This window comes from Filobasidium floriforme, assembly GCF_021052385.1.
Source record: "Filobasidium floriforme strain CBS 6241 chromosome Unknown HD553scaffold_1, whole genome shotgun sequence".
Lineage (NCBI taxonomy): Eukaryota > Fungi > Basidiomycota > Tremellomycetes > Filobasidiales > Filobasidiaceae > Filobasidium > Filobasidium floriforme.
The window spans coordinates 1,806,831-1,822,726 of NW_025763622.1; the positions used below are offsets into that span (position 1 = coordinate 1,806,831).

The 15,896-nt window shown below is 53.5% G+C and overlaps 4 protein-coding genes across 4 annotated transcripts; 2 read left to right on the forward strand and 2 right to left on the reverse strand.

Moving 5' to 3' along the window:
• Window positions 1-10: 10 nt before the first annotated feature.
• HD553DRAFT_17843 (uncharacterized protein) lies at window positions 11-4,903 on the reverse strand. Its single transcript, XM_046176938.1, has 8 exons — window positions 4,544-4,903; window positions 4,290-4,387; window positions 3,945-4,158; window positions 3,797-3,851; window positions 2,224-3,728; window positions 2,034-2,162; window positions 1,442-1,972; window positions 11-1,377 (listed from the first exon to the last, which is right to left on the reverse strand). The coding sequence occupies exons 1-8, from the start codon at window positions 4,733-4,735 to the stop codon at window positions 196-198; spliced, it is 3,906 nt and encodes a 1,301-aa protein (XP_046040466.1). The 5' UTR covers window positions 4,736-4,903; the 3' UTR covers window positions 11-195.
• Window positions 4,904-5,375: 472 nt separating this feature from the next.
• HD553DRAFT_303502 (uncharacterized protein) lies at window positions 5,376-7,200 on the reverse strand. Its single transcript, XM_046178883.1, has one exon. It carries the CDS (start codon window positions 6,835-6,837, stop codon window positions 5,530-5,532), a length of 1,308 nt encoding a protein of 435 aa, XP_046040467.1. The 5' UTR covers window positions 6,838-7,200; the 3' UTR covers window positions 5,376-5,529.
• Window positions 7,201-10,067: 2,867 nt separating this feature from the next.
• On the forward strand, window positions 10,068-11,982 carry HD553DRAFT_291247 (Cys/Met metabolism PLP-dependent enzyme-domain-containing protein). The gene is made up of 4 exons (XM_046178366.1): window positions 10,068-10,416; window positions 10,503-10,712; window positions 10,788-11,203; window positions 11,277-11,982. The coding sequence occupies exons 1-4, from the start codon at window positions 10,261-10,263 to the stop codon at window positions 11,857-11,859; spliced, it is 1,365 nt and encodes a 454-aa protein (XP_046040468.1). The 5' UTR covers window positions 10,068-10,260; the 3' UTR covers window positions 11,860-11,982.
• Window positions 11,983-12,300: 318 nt separating this feature from the next.
• HD553DRAFT_347294 (uncharacterized protein) lies at window positions 12,301-15,010 on the forward strand. The gene is made up of 10 exons (XM_046183286.1): window positions 12,301-12,802; window positions 12,869-12,940; window positions 13,007-13,235; window positions 13,303-13,605; window positions 13,676-13,707; window positions 13,766-13,838; window positions 13,903-14,274; window positions 14,341-14,401; window positions 14,474-14,736; window positions 14,802-15,010. Exons 1-10 carry the CDS (start codon window positions 12,791-12,793, stop codon window positions 14,816-14,818), a joined length of 1,434 nt encoding a protein of 477 aa, XP_046040469.1. The 5' UTR covers window positions 12,301-12,790; the 3' UTR covers window positions 14,819-15,010.
• The last annotated feature ends 886 nt before the right edge of the window (window positions 15,011-15,896 follow it).

The following is a 15,896-nucleotide window of genomic DNA, read 5'->3' on the forward strand; positions in this document are numbered from 1 at the left end:
TGCGGACATTGAGACCAAAGGCTGCGAGCAGCGTTCTGCGGATTTATATCACCGAGGTTTCCATCGATTACAACCCGAAATTCCGAGTCATAAAGTTATGAATAGCAAAGTCGAATAGCTAGACGCAAACATGTTTCGCGATCATCTCGGCTGAGGCGGTGCAGGTGGTCGAGCATGCAACGATTGTTGTTGCTGTTAAGCGCGAGGATCCAGGTACGGCTGCCCTTGCTGCTGCATATAGCGTTGCGAATCGACCTGACTGGGTGCGTAGCCATTGTATATCGGTCGAGGGGGCACTGCTTGTCCATTCGGAGGCGGTCTTGTCGGTTGCTGGAAGTGTCCCGCTGCTCCCCCGTTAGGCAGCCCACTATAACGAAGATCCGAAGTCATGGGCGCTTGAGCAGGATAGTACGGCTGGCCTTGTACATAGCGAACCGCCCCTGGCGGCGATGCAACATACATCTGTTGAGGCGTGGGCGCAGCTTGTACAGGTCTGATTGCATGCTGGATAGGCGACTGAGACGGATGATTCCGTGCTGGTGTAGACGAATTGCCTTGATTTGCCAAGGGGATCTGCTGATATCCCGATTGAGAAGCTTGCACATGCCCCGGTTGGATCTGCTGACGATATACCGGTTGCCCTGATTGTAGATAGAGCTGGGGCGCATTGGGAGCAGGTGGTGAACGCATTGATGTGCCTTGCGGTGATGCAACATATGCGTTGCCTTGTCGAGGCGGGTATCCAGCGTGATAGATCACTGGAGATTGATTTTGACTGCCTTGATGTTGATATGCCGCAGGTCGGGCAGGAGCGGTACCATTGGCTCGCGGATCGCGCCCATAGTGTGGTGCTTCGGGTCGTGGACCAGATCGTTGCACAGGTGCTTGCCCTGCGTGACCGTTGGCCGCTTGAGGATGATGATGCCCATTAGACATGTGTCCTACTGGCGAGACGGAAGGACGAGTCTGCGACGCAGGGGCTAGAGTTGGCTGCGCGGCCATTTTCTGAGGCGAAAGGCGAGGTCGAGACCCGCTAGCTTGCGCTTGTGATGGATGTACCAAAGACGGGACTTGTCCGTTGTTTTGTGGTGTTGATCGCGGTTGAGACCGGTTGGCGGTAGGCGAAAATTGTTGGGGTATACTGAAACGGAGCGTTGGTGAGGCCTGCTCCGGACCGGCCTGAGCAGGAGAATTCTGAGCAGCTTTCCTGGCGGAATGTCGCTCTCTCGCCTTTCTTCGGCGGCAGTCACCGCAATAGAAGGTGACCCTGTTCCAGTTCCGCCGCTTGTTTCCCTTGTCTTCGTCATGTTTGTCGTGGCAGTCGGTATGTTGCCATCGACCGCAACTCTCACAACAACATATATTGCGTCCGTCATCCTGGGCGCGCTATTTCGTTAGTTGACTGAAACTTCAAGGGATGTGGGAATCAAACAGTACTCACAACGTTCCATCCATGCTGCTTGCAGATCTCACAAGCAAGCTCCCATGGCTCCTCGTCCTCCTCTTCCTCCTCGTCGTCGTTGTCGGCCTCTTCCGTAGCGAGCGCTTGCGGTTCGGTCTTTTTGCCTTTACCTTTGCTCGCTTTGCCTTCTGGAGTGCCTGATCTCGACTCCGTAGCGGCACTCTCACCGGCGAGTCTCTTTTGTGCCCTGATTTCCCTTGCGCGCTCGGCCTCCTCCTTGGCTCGAATCTCCTCGATCGCGCGCTGTGCGATGGCCTCTTCTCTCTGTTTCAGCCTTTCCTCCCGGTCTTTCAGGCGATCCTCCCGTTCTCGTTCTTTCGCCAGTCTGTCGGCTTCGGCCGCTGCCTCCTTGGCTTCCTCGTCCCGGACTTTCTGCATCCGCCTCTCCAGATCGCGACGAACCTCTTCCATCTTGGCAGCCTCTTCCTTCTCGAGCTCTCGCATGGCGATTCGAGAAGATCGCTTGCGGTTCCGGACGGCTTCTTCCTTGGCCCTTTGTATTTCCTTTTCCTATGATGAGAGCGTGGTCAGGAATAGACTAGGTGATTGCGACTCGCGAACAGGCACTTACTCTAAGATGTACCAGCACTGCGGGTCGGGTGTTTTCGACGAGATGAGCGTAAAAGGCTTTTTCGTCAGGATGTCTGCTTCCGGCAAACTGCTCGGGCCAATTCTCCCAGTCCCATCGCGTTGCGCAGACCTATTTGAAGAGCCGCGTGAGTTTTGATGACATGGGTTAGAAGGAATACCGGAGCGCTTACGCATTCCCATTCGAGAAACCCAGGATTGAGCGCCTTCCTCGCAGCGAGCATGACCTCGTCGGTGATTTCTTCCTCCTCTTCCTCGACCACTTCTTCTTTCATGGCCTCCGGCTCCGCCTCCTGCTCGGCGGCATTGACATCGTCAGGGATCAATCCGGTGCCAGCCTGGTCCTCCTTCTTCGAGGAACCTTCCGCTTCTCGATCGGTCTGCTTCAGAGGCTCTTCTTCCACCTGAGCAGGACCCTCTTGCGCGATCGCATCAGCTCCATCTGTCACATCGCCTTTCGGAGGCAGTGTCTTGTCACCTTCCGCTTGCTGCTGTCCCTCGCCAGACGATGCTGTCTCACCCGTCTCCGCGGTATTCATCGGTGCGGTGACGTCGACAGCATCACCAGCCTTCTCATCGACTTCCATCTTCTCGTCCGCCAGTTCATGTTCGTCTGTTTTTCCAGTTGGCGGTGCCATCTCGATCTCCGGGGACGCCACCTTCTCGCCTGTCGACTCATCACTGATTTTGATAGGTGTGACTGACCGTCTTGTCGACTGCTCAGCCTCAACACCTTCCATCGGCTCATCCGCTTGGCCCATGTCCTTAGGGGTCTCAGGCTTGTCCATGTTCTGCTCAGCCGGCCCATCCACCCTTGAACCACCTTCCGGCTCTGCTTCTGGCTCCGATAGCGGCGTGGACTGCCTCGAAGCCCCCTTATGCACACCCTCATCCTCCTGATCCGGATCAGGCGATAAGTCCGAGCTGGTAGCCCGGGTTGATATCGGTGCGGCTTGAACCACCTCGGCCTTTTCCTCTTCTTCGTCGCTCAGTTCACTAAGTTCGGAGTCGGAGTCGCTTTCCAACCCAGTCTTGATTTTCGGCTTTTCCTTCTCTTTGCCTTTTCCCTTGCCCTGGTTCTTCTCATTGACAAGCCGACTCGGTGTCTTCTGGTTGGAGGCCGAACCCCGGGTCTTGCTAGGCGTCAACCATTCCTCCGGGATAGGCTGCCACACCTCTTCAGTCGCCCTAGTCCGTCGAGTCGACCTCGATCCAGACGCCGGGTTTCCATTGGCCGATCCTGCCATCTTCGTTGGGGTGGAGAACGAAAGACCAGCGGGAGCCGCCTTGCCTGATCGATCTCTCAACCGCTTGGTTGGCGTGCTCTCCGCTTCTTCCCTCATCCTATCTGAAGTAGCCTCGTCCCTGCTCCGTTTTCGGGTCGACCGGAGTCCTTTCTCCTCGGCGATGAGTTTCTGGATAACATCCAGACTCGGACTAGCCGCTCGACCTCGACCCGATCGCCTCGCAGTCGAACTCTCCGGCTGGTCCTCATCCATCGGCTCTGCTGCAACAGTTTTAGGCTTCTTTTCCTGAGTCTTGCGTGTTGACGAAGCGGTGGTGCCGGCAGCCTTGTTTTTGGCTCTAGCGGCTTGTTTGGCCTTTTTCGAATTAGTCTTGGGTTTTGGAGGAGGTTTGGGCGGTTTCGGAGCAGGGTGTTGTACCCAGAGTCGATTGTCTGCAGGAACATAGCTCGATTGTCAGCCACATGTGAGAAGATACAGGGATGCAGGGAGCGGGACTGACCATCGAATAGCCAATAGCAGTTCTCGTCCTTGTCCCATCCGATCGGTTCGACCCGCTATTGTGACGTCCACACACAAACACTATCATCAACACCTCACGCTCCACCTAACAGCTGTCCACAACTCTCCCTTGTAGGGACTCGACTCACCCAAGCCGTCGGCTCATCATCCCCCAAGAGTGCCCTGAACCTCTGCGGGTTCGCCCACTGCCACTCGCACACCCTATACAGCGCATCCACCTTCTCCCCCAGTCCTAGTTCTGCCCACGGTCTCGGTTCTCGCTTGAGGTCGGTGCCGAATGGGTTCTGTTTAGGGGAACGGGAGATGTATTCGGTCTGTAGTTTCCGTTCGAGGTTGTTCCGGCTGAGTGGGTGAACGTTAATGTAGACGGGGCGTATGGGAGAGAGGTCGGATGAATTGAGAGAAACGATATCGATTAGCTTCAAAGAAACAGACCAGCCAAACAACCTAGAGTTGAGCAGTAGAGGACTCACTTGACGGTCTTATCATAAGTCAAAGTATACAAGAACTTGACGACCGTCTCGGGGACGAGCACATCCGGTTCTGGCGAATCCAGGTCTGCTTCGAAGAGCTGTTCCGGGTATCGACGAATTGAGGGTTGGGCAGGAGTTGAGGTGACAGCGAGTTTTGCGATGAGGTTAATGGTCAGAGACGGGCGGAAACAAAGCAGATAGGCATCACAATCAGCCGCAAAACCTAAACGCAACCAGCCTCGAAACTCTCTTACATCGATATCCCAGCTACTCAACCCAGCCGCCTGCCCAAACGTCCATAGAAACTGGCTGATGGACGCCCATCTCCAATCTCTCCTCAAGGACTGAATCAAAGGAGAAAGCGGCGGGTTGGGTGTAGCAGGAGGAAGCGCTTTATCTTTCGTTTGCGGGGTAAATTCTTTGGCTTTTGAGGTTTGACGAGGCATGGTGGAGGTCGAAAGAGGTGTACGAGGTGGGATTGAGGGTCTCGGTGATGATGCTGGTGATGGTGATGTAGGCGAGGAAAGACAAGAAAGGTATTGGAGAGGTGCCTATATCGCCGGTGTCAACGTGAGAGGCTACCAGTCGCTTGCTGGATCGCTGATTTGATGTCAGATCGACCAAGTGTTACTTGCTCGTATCGACTATTTGAGCACCTCGGGCGGAACAAACTCCGAGGTTGAAGGTCGATTGCCCCAGGGTGACGAAACGTGAGTGATCGCGTCTTTCCGGCTGTCCCTTTGGCCCGGTTCGAACCAGGGTGACAGGTAGAAAGTCGTCGATCAGCCGGTGGGCCAGGAGGTATATCGTAGATGATACCAGCTAGTTGCTGCGATATCTGTCTGTCGAGTGTTCACCCCAGGGGTTGATGCAACTTCTACCGAGATCTCTGTCGATTTGTATGACAAGGACTTGAGCGAGGGTCGAGGGTTCAAAGGCAGAGCAAGTGCACCACCCGAGTCGCGATCATGCAAAGAGACGCGTCGACCGTTGCACCGCGGATTCAACGAGACCACCAGTCACCCACCAGAGTTGAACGAATCGAAACGGTCATGAAGCTTCGAACCATCCACCATCATCGTCGTCATCGTTCTCATTTATGATCATCGCATGGAATCTCCCTTTACGTGTATATGCGGGTAACTAGGATGATACAGTGTAGTGCGTGTATGTGACTGGTAATACAGTATCTCGTTCAATTTATCAGAGCGCTCTCGGACTGCTCCCAAATCTGCACGAATCAGATGGCCTCCCCGCACTCCCGGTGCCAATTTCCTCCTCGTCCCTTGCCCCGTCCGTCTTTGTGATGGGGTCGTTGGAACGTCAACTTTCGGACCATCCTGAACATCCTGCGTTCAGAATCCGGGCTTGTCGTCGGACGTGTAGAACCATCGCTATGGTTCCGCCTAGCTTTTGGAGAAGGAATAGGTGCGTTGGGCAGAGTCGTCATGGCCATAGCCCCAATCGAGCGGCCTTCGACGTGTTGTACTTGCACGTCATTGGCCTTGGACTGGGTATTGGAAACGGCGACCATCGACCTGACCTGCAAGTTCCTATTCTCCTTGTCGCTAGCGTACGACCCTCCTCGTCCCACCGTCGGTCTCATCTGGGTCATCCCGAACGCTTTCCCCAAGTAAGAGTTCGACCTGGGCATAGCAGCCGGGGTAGGGGGGTGCGCCAACTGATAATCTTCCAGCAGGCCATCGATGAACCCTACGTCCCGTCCGTCCGAGACCAATCCGTCATCCGCTTCATCCTCTACAGGTGCCTCGCAATCGTTGTCGACGTCCCAGCGGGAAGCGCTCAATCCGCTCATCGTCCGCCTGAACATGCCCTTACGGCTGACTAAGGGGACGTTGGCCCCAATGCTCCAGAACGGTTGTTCACCTGCAGCCAACGATGCGCCGTCAGCCGTAGTAGCGGTGTTCCTGCCTCTGATCAGCGGGTTGACAGAAGGGGTCCATAGCGGGCTCGGAGCGATGGCTGCGAAGCTGTCTTCCGACTCGGCTGGGGTGGGAAGTGCCGATCCGAGTTCGCTCGAAGAAGCGTTCTTGAACGCATCGACAAACGACGGAGCGCGACTCGGCACGAGGGAGGAAGCCGACTTGGGTCGTTTGGTACCCGTCCCCATCTCCCCTGATGCTGAAGAGGGCGCCGATGACGCAGGGGTGATCGTCATAGCCGTCAGTCCCAACCCGAGCGCCTGGACCTTGGCTCCCCTCGCAAGCTTCCTCTCGATCTTTTCCCCAGTCGTTTGATCCACCTTGTAGGATACGGGGAAGACGGTCGGCGAACGAAGAGGGATGCTATAGTCGATGACCTGCGCGACATCCTTCTGGAGATTTCCTCGGATCGACCCTGAGGCAGGCGAAGGTGAAGTCTGACCGGTGATGACGCCTTCGTCATCGTCATCATCTTCTTCTTCTTCGGGACAGGCCGACGACCTGCTGACTCGCCCCGTCCACTCTTTCCGCTCCGTCCGGCTCTTGGGCGTACTTTGGAAGCTGGAATCCGATTCATCACTGCTCGACCAAGCCGAGACTTCCATGACCTCCCTCCTGGACCTAGACCCGGATCTAGATCGGGATCGCGATCGAGGTCTCTCCCTCGAAAGCCCCGGGATCCGCCTGACTTCGGTCGACCGACTTCGGGACCGTCTCCCATCCTCCTGATCATGATCGTGCTCGTCTCGCCTTCCTCGGGAACCGAGACTGCCGCCTACGCTGGCCAACGATTTGACCGGGACGTACGTCCCGCTCTGGCTCGATTCGACTTCCCGCTCGGCCCCGAGCCGGGACCGGTCTTTGGCAGAAGACGCATCAGACCTCGTATAAGGTCTGTTCGTCAACGGGTTGATCGCCCGCTTGCTCGCCTCCAATCCTAGCTCTTTCTCGTCTTCTGCAGCGTGGCTTTGTTGCTTGTTGGCCATCATCCGGTCCCAACTTCCCAACGCGCTCGGTCGTCGAGAAGCACCTTTAGTCGGTTGACTAGCCAGGAGAGCGAGTGCTGAGGGACTCAAGGGGGTCCCTTTTCGACCTCCATTAGTGTTTCGCTGGGGAGTAGGCGTGGGTACAGTTGCTGAAATTGAAGTTGATGAAGATGCTCTCGAGTTGGGTTTCGGTGCAGAAGGAAGAGGGACGGGAGAATGTTCGGCCCAGATCCCATCCAGGATCCTATCCCTCAACCTCTCATGATACTTCTGCAGCGCTGCTGCGTAGTCTGTCTGAGGTGGAGATCCAGGCGAGGAGAGGTCGCTCGGTGGCGTCGAGGGGGATGTCGTTGAAGGAGACATGTTGTGAGGTATCGCTGCGTTTGTCGCTGTTAATGCTATGGGTGGTGGTGAGGGATGTTGGTGATGTTGGTTGAACACTAGATCTACAAACCGCTCAAACTTGATCAGACGAAAATGTTCCTCGAGACAAGACCCCTCAACTACCCCACATCCGGATCCTCAACTCACCTTCCGAAAGCTATTCAAGGGCCTTTATACGATTCCCCCCTAATCCGCTGATCCTGGTCCTGGTGAGTCGTACAAGTGGTACGAGGCGAGGGTAGACAAAGGGCGTTGACGTAGTCGACTCCGGATTTGCCAGAGCTCAAACGCGGTGACGTAGAAACTCGTGAGGGTGAGAGGTGAGTTTCCTTTGATTGCGAGAGGGGTGAGGGGAAATGTGAAACGAGGAGGTATCCGGGGGGTTTGTAGACTTAGCCGGGGTATGCGGATGGGTCAATATCTTCTCGTCTTCTCAAGAACGTTCGTCTGGTTTATTGGGTACGGATGATTGACTGGTCCGTCGGAGTATTTTCCTTTAATATGTGCCCCTTCTTGATCTCGCTGCGAGCTACGTGCTCAGTCCGTTGCTGTGCACTTCGCGACGTGTTTCGCCGCTGATCGCTGATAGAGTTGCGGGTAGCGGCCGTAGCGGTCGATACGGTTTCTATGCTGTGAAATGATCTTCTCTGCTTTTCTCGCCGAGTGAATACAGTAAATGACCGTAAGGTGGGTGTTTCCCGTGATGTCGTGCAGGGTCTAGGTCTAGATCGAAGGCGGGTGCAGGGTATAACAGCTATCTCGATCCTCCACCCTCGATCCCTTTTGAGAGGGAAATGCGAAGGATCGATGTCCTTTTTTTCGGGTTGATGGGGGATGGTTCTGCTTACCTCGACCTGCTCGCTGCTCGAACTGCGAGGTCCCCTCCGTTTCGCGCGATGACGAAAGCATCAGACCCGACCCTCGTCCTCGACGCGATCAGGACCAAAACAAGCTCCAAAACCGTCACCCAAGCGAGACATTCAGCACAGCAGCACGAGGAGGAGCAAATGTCGCTGGACCCAGGCTACTGGAATCCATCGCTGCCGTCCAAGCGACAACATGAAAACCGCGTGAGCATTGCATCATTCATCATCAAAACAAATCGCGCGAGACCTGGACCGGTTGGACGAGAACCGTCCCCCTGCATCTCGCGTTTGAGGAATGCCTTCACGCGATTCTTGCGTCATCACGTCAGCATCCGTTTTCTGCCGAGACCTGTGCCGAGGAGTCTGGAATAGGATTCGTGGCGTTTAAGAGGCGTAGAGGCGCAGGGCCAGGGACGCAGCCTTTCGCAGTTCCAGGAAACCAATGCTCCGTCGGTCCGTTTGTCGTTTCAGCTTTCCGTCTCGGTTTGCGCGCGGTCTATCGAAAGAGGAGGAAGCGCAACCATCATGGGCGATTGAGCAGACTCGAGTCGGACTTGCAATCGTTAGCTGCTAGCAGAGGCCAGAGCCTCAATCGCGCCTGCTTGTCGATGAATAGCAAGAGCAAGGCGACAAGTCATATTCAAATAGTCGATGAAGAGCGTAGGTAGCTTTTCAAGAGGATCGGGTAAACGATCTCCGGATCGAAAGCGTTCTGAGAGAAGGTTCAGCACCGTTTCAGACGAGTTATGCCTTCATGTCCATTGTGGCGCGGCGGTAGGGGCCTTGTATGCCGCTGACCTCATCAAGAACAATCGGGTTGGCAAACCCTGACTCTGATGCCTTTGCCACGGCAATTGTGATCCAGTCAGCCATGAACTCGAAACAAAGGCAGCGACGGTCGTGACCCAAGAATCAGCAGAGACTACCAGGACACGATGTGCAGTCGGTGATCCAGCTGCAAGCAAGCTAAACGCAGTGAGCTAGTCAAACCTTCCTCTTTGGCACAAGATCATCAGCAGTGGCGACCATCTGCCAGCTAGGGAAGTTGATGCGAGACGGCGCCTGATTTCAAGCTCGAGTGGCGGCGCCCAGAAGCGAAATTCTGTTGAGAACGCATAGTAGCTGTATCTGGCCTTTTCTGACCGATTGCCGGTCCCGCCTCGAGATCAAGTCTGTGCGAGTCGCCCATTCGAGGTGTACTTATCTAATTACATTCTGCTTCGATTCTGCTACATACCTATATGCACAGCATAACGCTGCGCCTACTAGAGTAATTTCTAGTCTTCAAGAACCGATCTCTCGCTATTATGGGCGATATGTCGTCGGGAGATGCGTTGCATGAAGCCAACGCACAGTAAAGACTAGTGCAACGTACCGGCACTCGGTCCCAAGACTAGCGAGTGGCTCAAGCCAGGAATGACCTCGATCGTATTTTGACAAGCACTTACGAGGGACGAGTGGTTAAGAGGTTCAGATCACGTGATACAAAAGTCCCGGAAGCAAACCCGGCGATGGCGACATCTCGCTCGGTCGAACCGTCAACTCCGAGGAAGCGAGAAAGTGCACGACATTCAGGATTCGTCATTTCGATCAGATCAGATTCAGATTCCATCCATTCATACAGCGAAGGGAAGTGGGGGGTTGGTAATCGAGCAAGATATAGGTCGCCTCCCTACTATGACCTGATCGCAAGTAGTATAAGAATCGGGGCCCACTGTAATTGTCTTGGTTCAGGACGAAAACCTCAGCTCTAATCTCCATCTAGGACAAGCTTGATCAAATTCCACCGATCATGACGAATCAAGACATCCATCACGACTCGGACCAGGATGGTTTCGCCACTCGTGCCATTCATGTCGGTTCTCAACCAGATCCTACTACCGGCGCAGTGATCCCTCCTCTGTCCCTCAGTACTACTTTTGCTCAAGCCGGAGTCGGGACAGCCAAAGTAAGCACCCCAGCCCGAACGCTACTAACATACATCTTGATTGACCCTTTCCTCTCTGCTTGTTTGATTTGAACTCTATCTGGCAGTACGACTACTCGAGATCCATCAACCCTAACCGAGAAGCCTTGGAATCGCTCTTGGCCTCTTTGGAACACGGCTCTGCCGCGATCGCCTATTCGAGTGGGAGCGCGGCGACCGCGGCGGTCTGTCAATGGTTGACCCTGCCTGTAGCTGAAGGAGGTGGACGAAAAGGGTCGAAGCGGGATGAAATCAGGGTCTTGTCTATCAGCGATGTGGCAAGTAGCCAATCCGTGAGGTCTGGCTGGTCGCGACGCTCACCTTGAATACGTTGTCGATCCCCTGATGTGTAGTACGGCGGGACCTACCGTTACCTGAGACGGGTGGCAGAAGCCACAACCTCGGTCGAAGTTGACTTCCTAGACATGGCCCAGATTACATCCGACGATCTCGCCTCCGCCTTGACCCCCGAGACCAAACTTATCTGGCTCGAATCGCCTACGAACCCCTTGCTCGTTGTACCTCCCCTCGAGCTCATCTCATCTGTCGTCCGTTCGATCCCGGAGCAAGACCGCCCGCTGATCGTGGTCGACAACACTTTCCTCTCGCCTTATTGGAGCAACCCGTTGGATTTGGGCGCAGACATCGTTCTTCAGTCGATCAGCAAGTATTTGAATGGGCATAGCGATGTGATCATGGGCGCCTTGATCATCAGACAGGGGTTGGAAGGACGGCTCTTGAAAGGGTTGAAGTTCCTTCAGAATAGCTCGTGAGACGTTCCCCGTTCGTATATCCTGGTTGAGAAGTAGTAATGATCCCATAATGATTTTCGGTGGTGACAGAGGCGGTATCCCTTCCCCCTTCGACTGTTTCCTCGCTCAACGTGGTATCAAAACCCTGCCCCTACGCGCCCTCCAACACGGTATCAACGCCCTCTACATCGCCTCACGCCTGCAGTCCAACCCGCTTATCAGCGAAGTCCGGTATCCCGGTCTGGCGAGCAACGAGTTTCACGGACGAGCGAAATGGAGCTTGAGCAGTCAGGCCAAGAGGGACTTGCGTCGGCTAGGCTGGAGCCTCGACGAGAACAACAACAGCTCGAACGGTCACACAGAACTGGACAAGGAGCGTACTGAGGGCGGTATCCCCTTCAGCGGGATGGTGACCATCCGTCTACGTGCCAACGAAGCCCAGACAGAGAAGTTCCTGCAATCTCTGCGCCTATTCGCTCTGGCCGAATCGCTAGGAGGTGTGGAATCCCTCGCCGAGGCTCCGTGGAAGATGACCCATGGGAGTATTCCCGTCGAGGATCGGCTGAAAGCCGGGATCACCGAGAATCTGGTTCGGCTCAGCGTGGGGATTGAGGATCGGGAGGATTTGTTGGCTGATCTGGAAAGGGGTCTGAAGATCGCAACCCAGGATTGATTGGAGGCATAGAATTGGGTAGCAGCGCATCATAATACTGTAACTCCCATTTGACTCATGATTCTCTACGTACGAGCAGACCTGTTGACATGTTCGAAACCAAAATAAGGAGGATTAGCTGTCAGGATTTGATAGTATGAGCAAAACAGGACTCCGACCAAGTCCGAGATCGCTAAGCAGGTTCGGAAGCCTTTTCAGCTGTTTGCGCGAAGCTCGAACAAAGTTTCTTTGTCGCTGGATCGCTGTGAGACACCTCTCGCTTACACTCTTTGCAAAGCAGGTGGATCGCGATGCCGAAAGGTACCTTTCAAGGTGGATCGTAGATGGTCAGATTCTAGCGCGCGGCGATGCTATCGCCTCAACTTTGTATGCTTGAAGCTCTCAGATCGTAGAGTACTGTCATCTAGCGAGGGCGCAAGGCGTAAAGAGGATCGAGGTCGCATCATCGATATAGCTCACTATCACTATCATGACATAGTTGTGTAATATCGCCGAAGCAACAGATTGAGACTTTTTTCGGGCTCCGACTTTGAAACCCGACAGCAACGGAAGACCCACTTATGCCGAGGAACAAAAGAGGGCGATCATCGCTCGCACTCACCCTGAGATGATGAACTTTATCTCTTCAAGCTTTTGTGTCAGGACACAACCGATAGCGACAGCGACGGGCTGAGACATTCATAATCGGACGACAGGTGGATCGTGGATCTGTTGCATCGCACAAAGCGACTTCGGTCATTCTTTTCCCGTTCCTTGCCTCTTGCACAGCAGTGAGGCGAGAGCTCCGTCATTTCAGCTTCTCGAACATGTACATATAATCGAGCAGGCAAGCAGCGAATAGCTAAGTGATCGAGGAAGGCGGCAATGAGCTACTAAGCTGATAGCGGTCTTTCATATTGCTCGAAGTGAATTTCTCAACAAAACATCACTCATGGCACCTACGGTGAGCGAAGAAGATACCTCTTTATTCCGACTCAAGCAGAATACTGACCGATACCTGCAAATAAAGCTCGTATCGCCTTCGACCGGATCGGTCGAGTCTGTTCGGCTGATAATCGTCATTCAGATACCTAAAGACTTCGTGAGTTGGCTACAGCGTGATTGCAATAGCGCTCCTACTTTGACTGATTGAAAGGCAACTTCTTAGCCTGGGGATTTCCTGCCGATTCTGACGAAATACTTGCAAAAAATCCGCGACGACACCGTTTGCTTCATGGGTTCCGCTCGCCTTCGCCCCTTCGCCACGGACACTATCTTAGTCGACAGCGACAGTCGGATCCCGAAAGAGGTGGTGGAAGATCACTTACAAAAGCACCTCAATATGGATATCGGACTGATTACTCAAGACCATCGGGATGTACCAGGTTTCATAAAGGGCAAGCATTCGTTGTTCTGGAATCTTTGGCTGCATACTTATCCCTGTCGACCTGATGTGCTTGACAGGGGTTCTTCAATACTCAGACAAACGGGCTCCGACAGGCCCAGGTCCTAGTGTATTAGTGACCGTCCATCCTTCTGACCGGGCTTCCCATGGGAAGGTTTTACCCCCACAGGTCCCCGATATGTTGATTGGTTTGCAGGGGTGCTTCAAGGTTCATTACGCCCTGTGCATCGAGAATTACTTCAGAAGGTACTTCCGGGATAGACTTCGAGCTGGCCCCAGCTTCTATCGGGTCGAAGAATCGGTATCGCATATGGACTGCGACGAGAGTAACAGCGTGACCATCCAAAGTTCAGGGATCTCTCGTCAGTATCTCGCACACAACACTAAGTCATTGGATGCGCATGGCTACGCTGACACTATAAGATATGACAGATCTCGCTCCCGAGATCCAGATCAGCCAGACTGTGAGTCATGCCTCGGTCTGCGTCCTTCAAGGCCCACATACTCATTCTGCTCTGACAGGTTGGTTACACGGTTTCGCAAAATGAGTCCGTCTCTCAGATCAGGGCCGATCAGCATCAGTCGGATCAGATTCGTAAGTATGAACTCGATTTAGACTTCGCTTATGCCATTGAGCTGACGCTTGGTGTTCTTGATAGTGATCGCCGAATTTACCGGTGTTGAAGATTTACGCAACAAATTGGGAGGCACCCCTTGTCTCAGATATCACATGATGGACGGGAAATGCGAGATTGCGCGATGCGACTATCTACATCAACAAATCAAGTTCACTCCTGAAGCTGTGGAAGATTACCGCACGCACCTTCGCGAGACCCCTTGCCGGCTTGGCGAAAAGTGCAACTTCTTGAGTTCTGGCACTTGCTGGTCGAAACACAGGTGTCCTGCTGGAACCGCCTGCATAAACTCGGAATGTCGATATGTCCATCAAGGGGAATACGCATACCGACGCATTCCCTTGCCGCCCGACGACCGGGACGCAAGCTGGGATGATGCCTCGTACAGTACACAATGTGAGCCCAGCTCGATTAAGACACTTACTGTTCCTAGTTGATGATCTATCATATGTTTATTTGCAGTGAGATCTCTATTGTATCAAGCCTGGGACTTGAAAACTCCGATGAAGCCTTCTGGCTGCAAGTGAGTCAAAGATACGTAGCAAAAATATTGTGGTTTTGCATTTGACGATGTCTTACCTGATACTCTCCTCAGTGTCATAGACATTATCGTCGATTTCGTCCCCCTCGTCAGGGTATTATGGGACGTTTCCGGACTTAAAGCGGAATCTAAGCTACCAAGAGGCCTGATAGGTGCACAAGTCGACAAACACTGGTATCCTCTCGGAGCCAAGAGATATGCCGATTTCAAAACCTACACACATGTGGCTGCTCAGCGTGGCTACGTCACTCTGGGACTAGATATCTCTGGCAATGCGTGGATTCAATCCACCGGTAAGCTTGAGACGATGTGCGGCAGTAAGTTCACGGTTATGATCCTCTATTTGTTGTAAACTGCACTCACTCTACATTTCCCAAAACAGTTGATCCTGATCAGTAGTGATTGTGACGCTTGAATCACAAAGATGCAAATATCGAAGTATACGATTTCGATGGATATGAGTGCCCGCTTCTACAAGACTACGGTCGCTTGACAACCGACGGATACGAACTCGCTGAGAGTCGATGGAGTGTACTCTAATGCTCTTCCATATGTTACCGACCTGCATCTTTCACGATGCTCTATGCGTTGTTTATTCTATTCATCCGAAGGGGCCAATCCGACTTGAAGTCAAATACTGCTGCATATGTCGGTCTCGTCATGCGAAGCTACTCGAAGCGGATTCGCAAATCGAGCTATGTCTGCGGTCGCTGACACTGCAATACCACAACGATCAAAGACGAAAGCCGGAGGGACGGTGGTAGAACTCGCTCATCATCTCGCTAGCCGATGATGTAAAGCTACGTTAGCGCTCGATTACGAAGGGCTTGACAATTGAACCCTCTTCTCACGAGCTTCGCGTACTCCCCCTGTGTCCGTAGGATCAATGATTCCATACCGAGATCAGGGAGATGTCGAAAGGCTGTGGGATCCGGTCTTATCGGGAGAAGAAGCTACTGGAGTGACGTGAACCGCGTACGGTTCCGTATAACCGGGAAGCACCCCTGTTGTTCGGTGGATTTTAGGGTGTAGTACAGAACAAGAAGCGCTGCAAACGAACAAGATAGACGATCGCTTGTTTCACCCTTTGCTTCCGCTGGCGCAACGGATGAGAAGCGACAAGCGACAATAGAGTGCTTAACGATCAATTTGGTCATCATGTATCCAGCGAAAGACTGCGACCGGCTCAACAAGCATCCTTTGGTGTGTCGCTTGCAACTGCCCTTCTCAACGCCGACGTAGCAACATATTCTCATATGTCACTCTGTCTCAATGGGAGCGCGGACAAAAGGAAGAAGCATGTTTCATATTCTGCTTCCGCGGTAAAGTTGAAGGCGGACAACAATATAAATTTCTTGTCGTAATCCTGCCGATTGTCGCCAAGTGGATCAAGAAGCTTGAATCCTCGCTTCGAGATGCTACCTCGACAACCATTGCGAGAAGGTATGTCCATATATACAGATCATGTCAGTAAAAG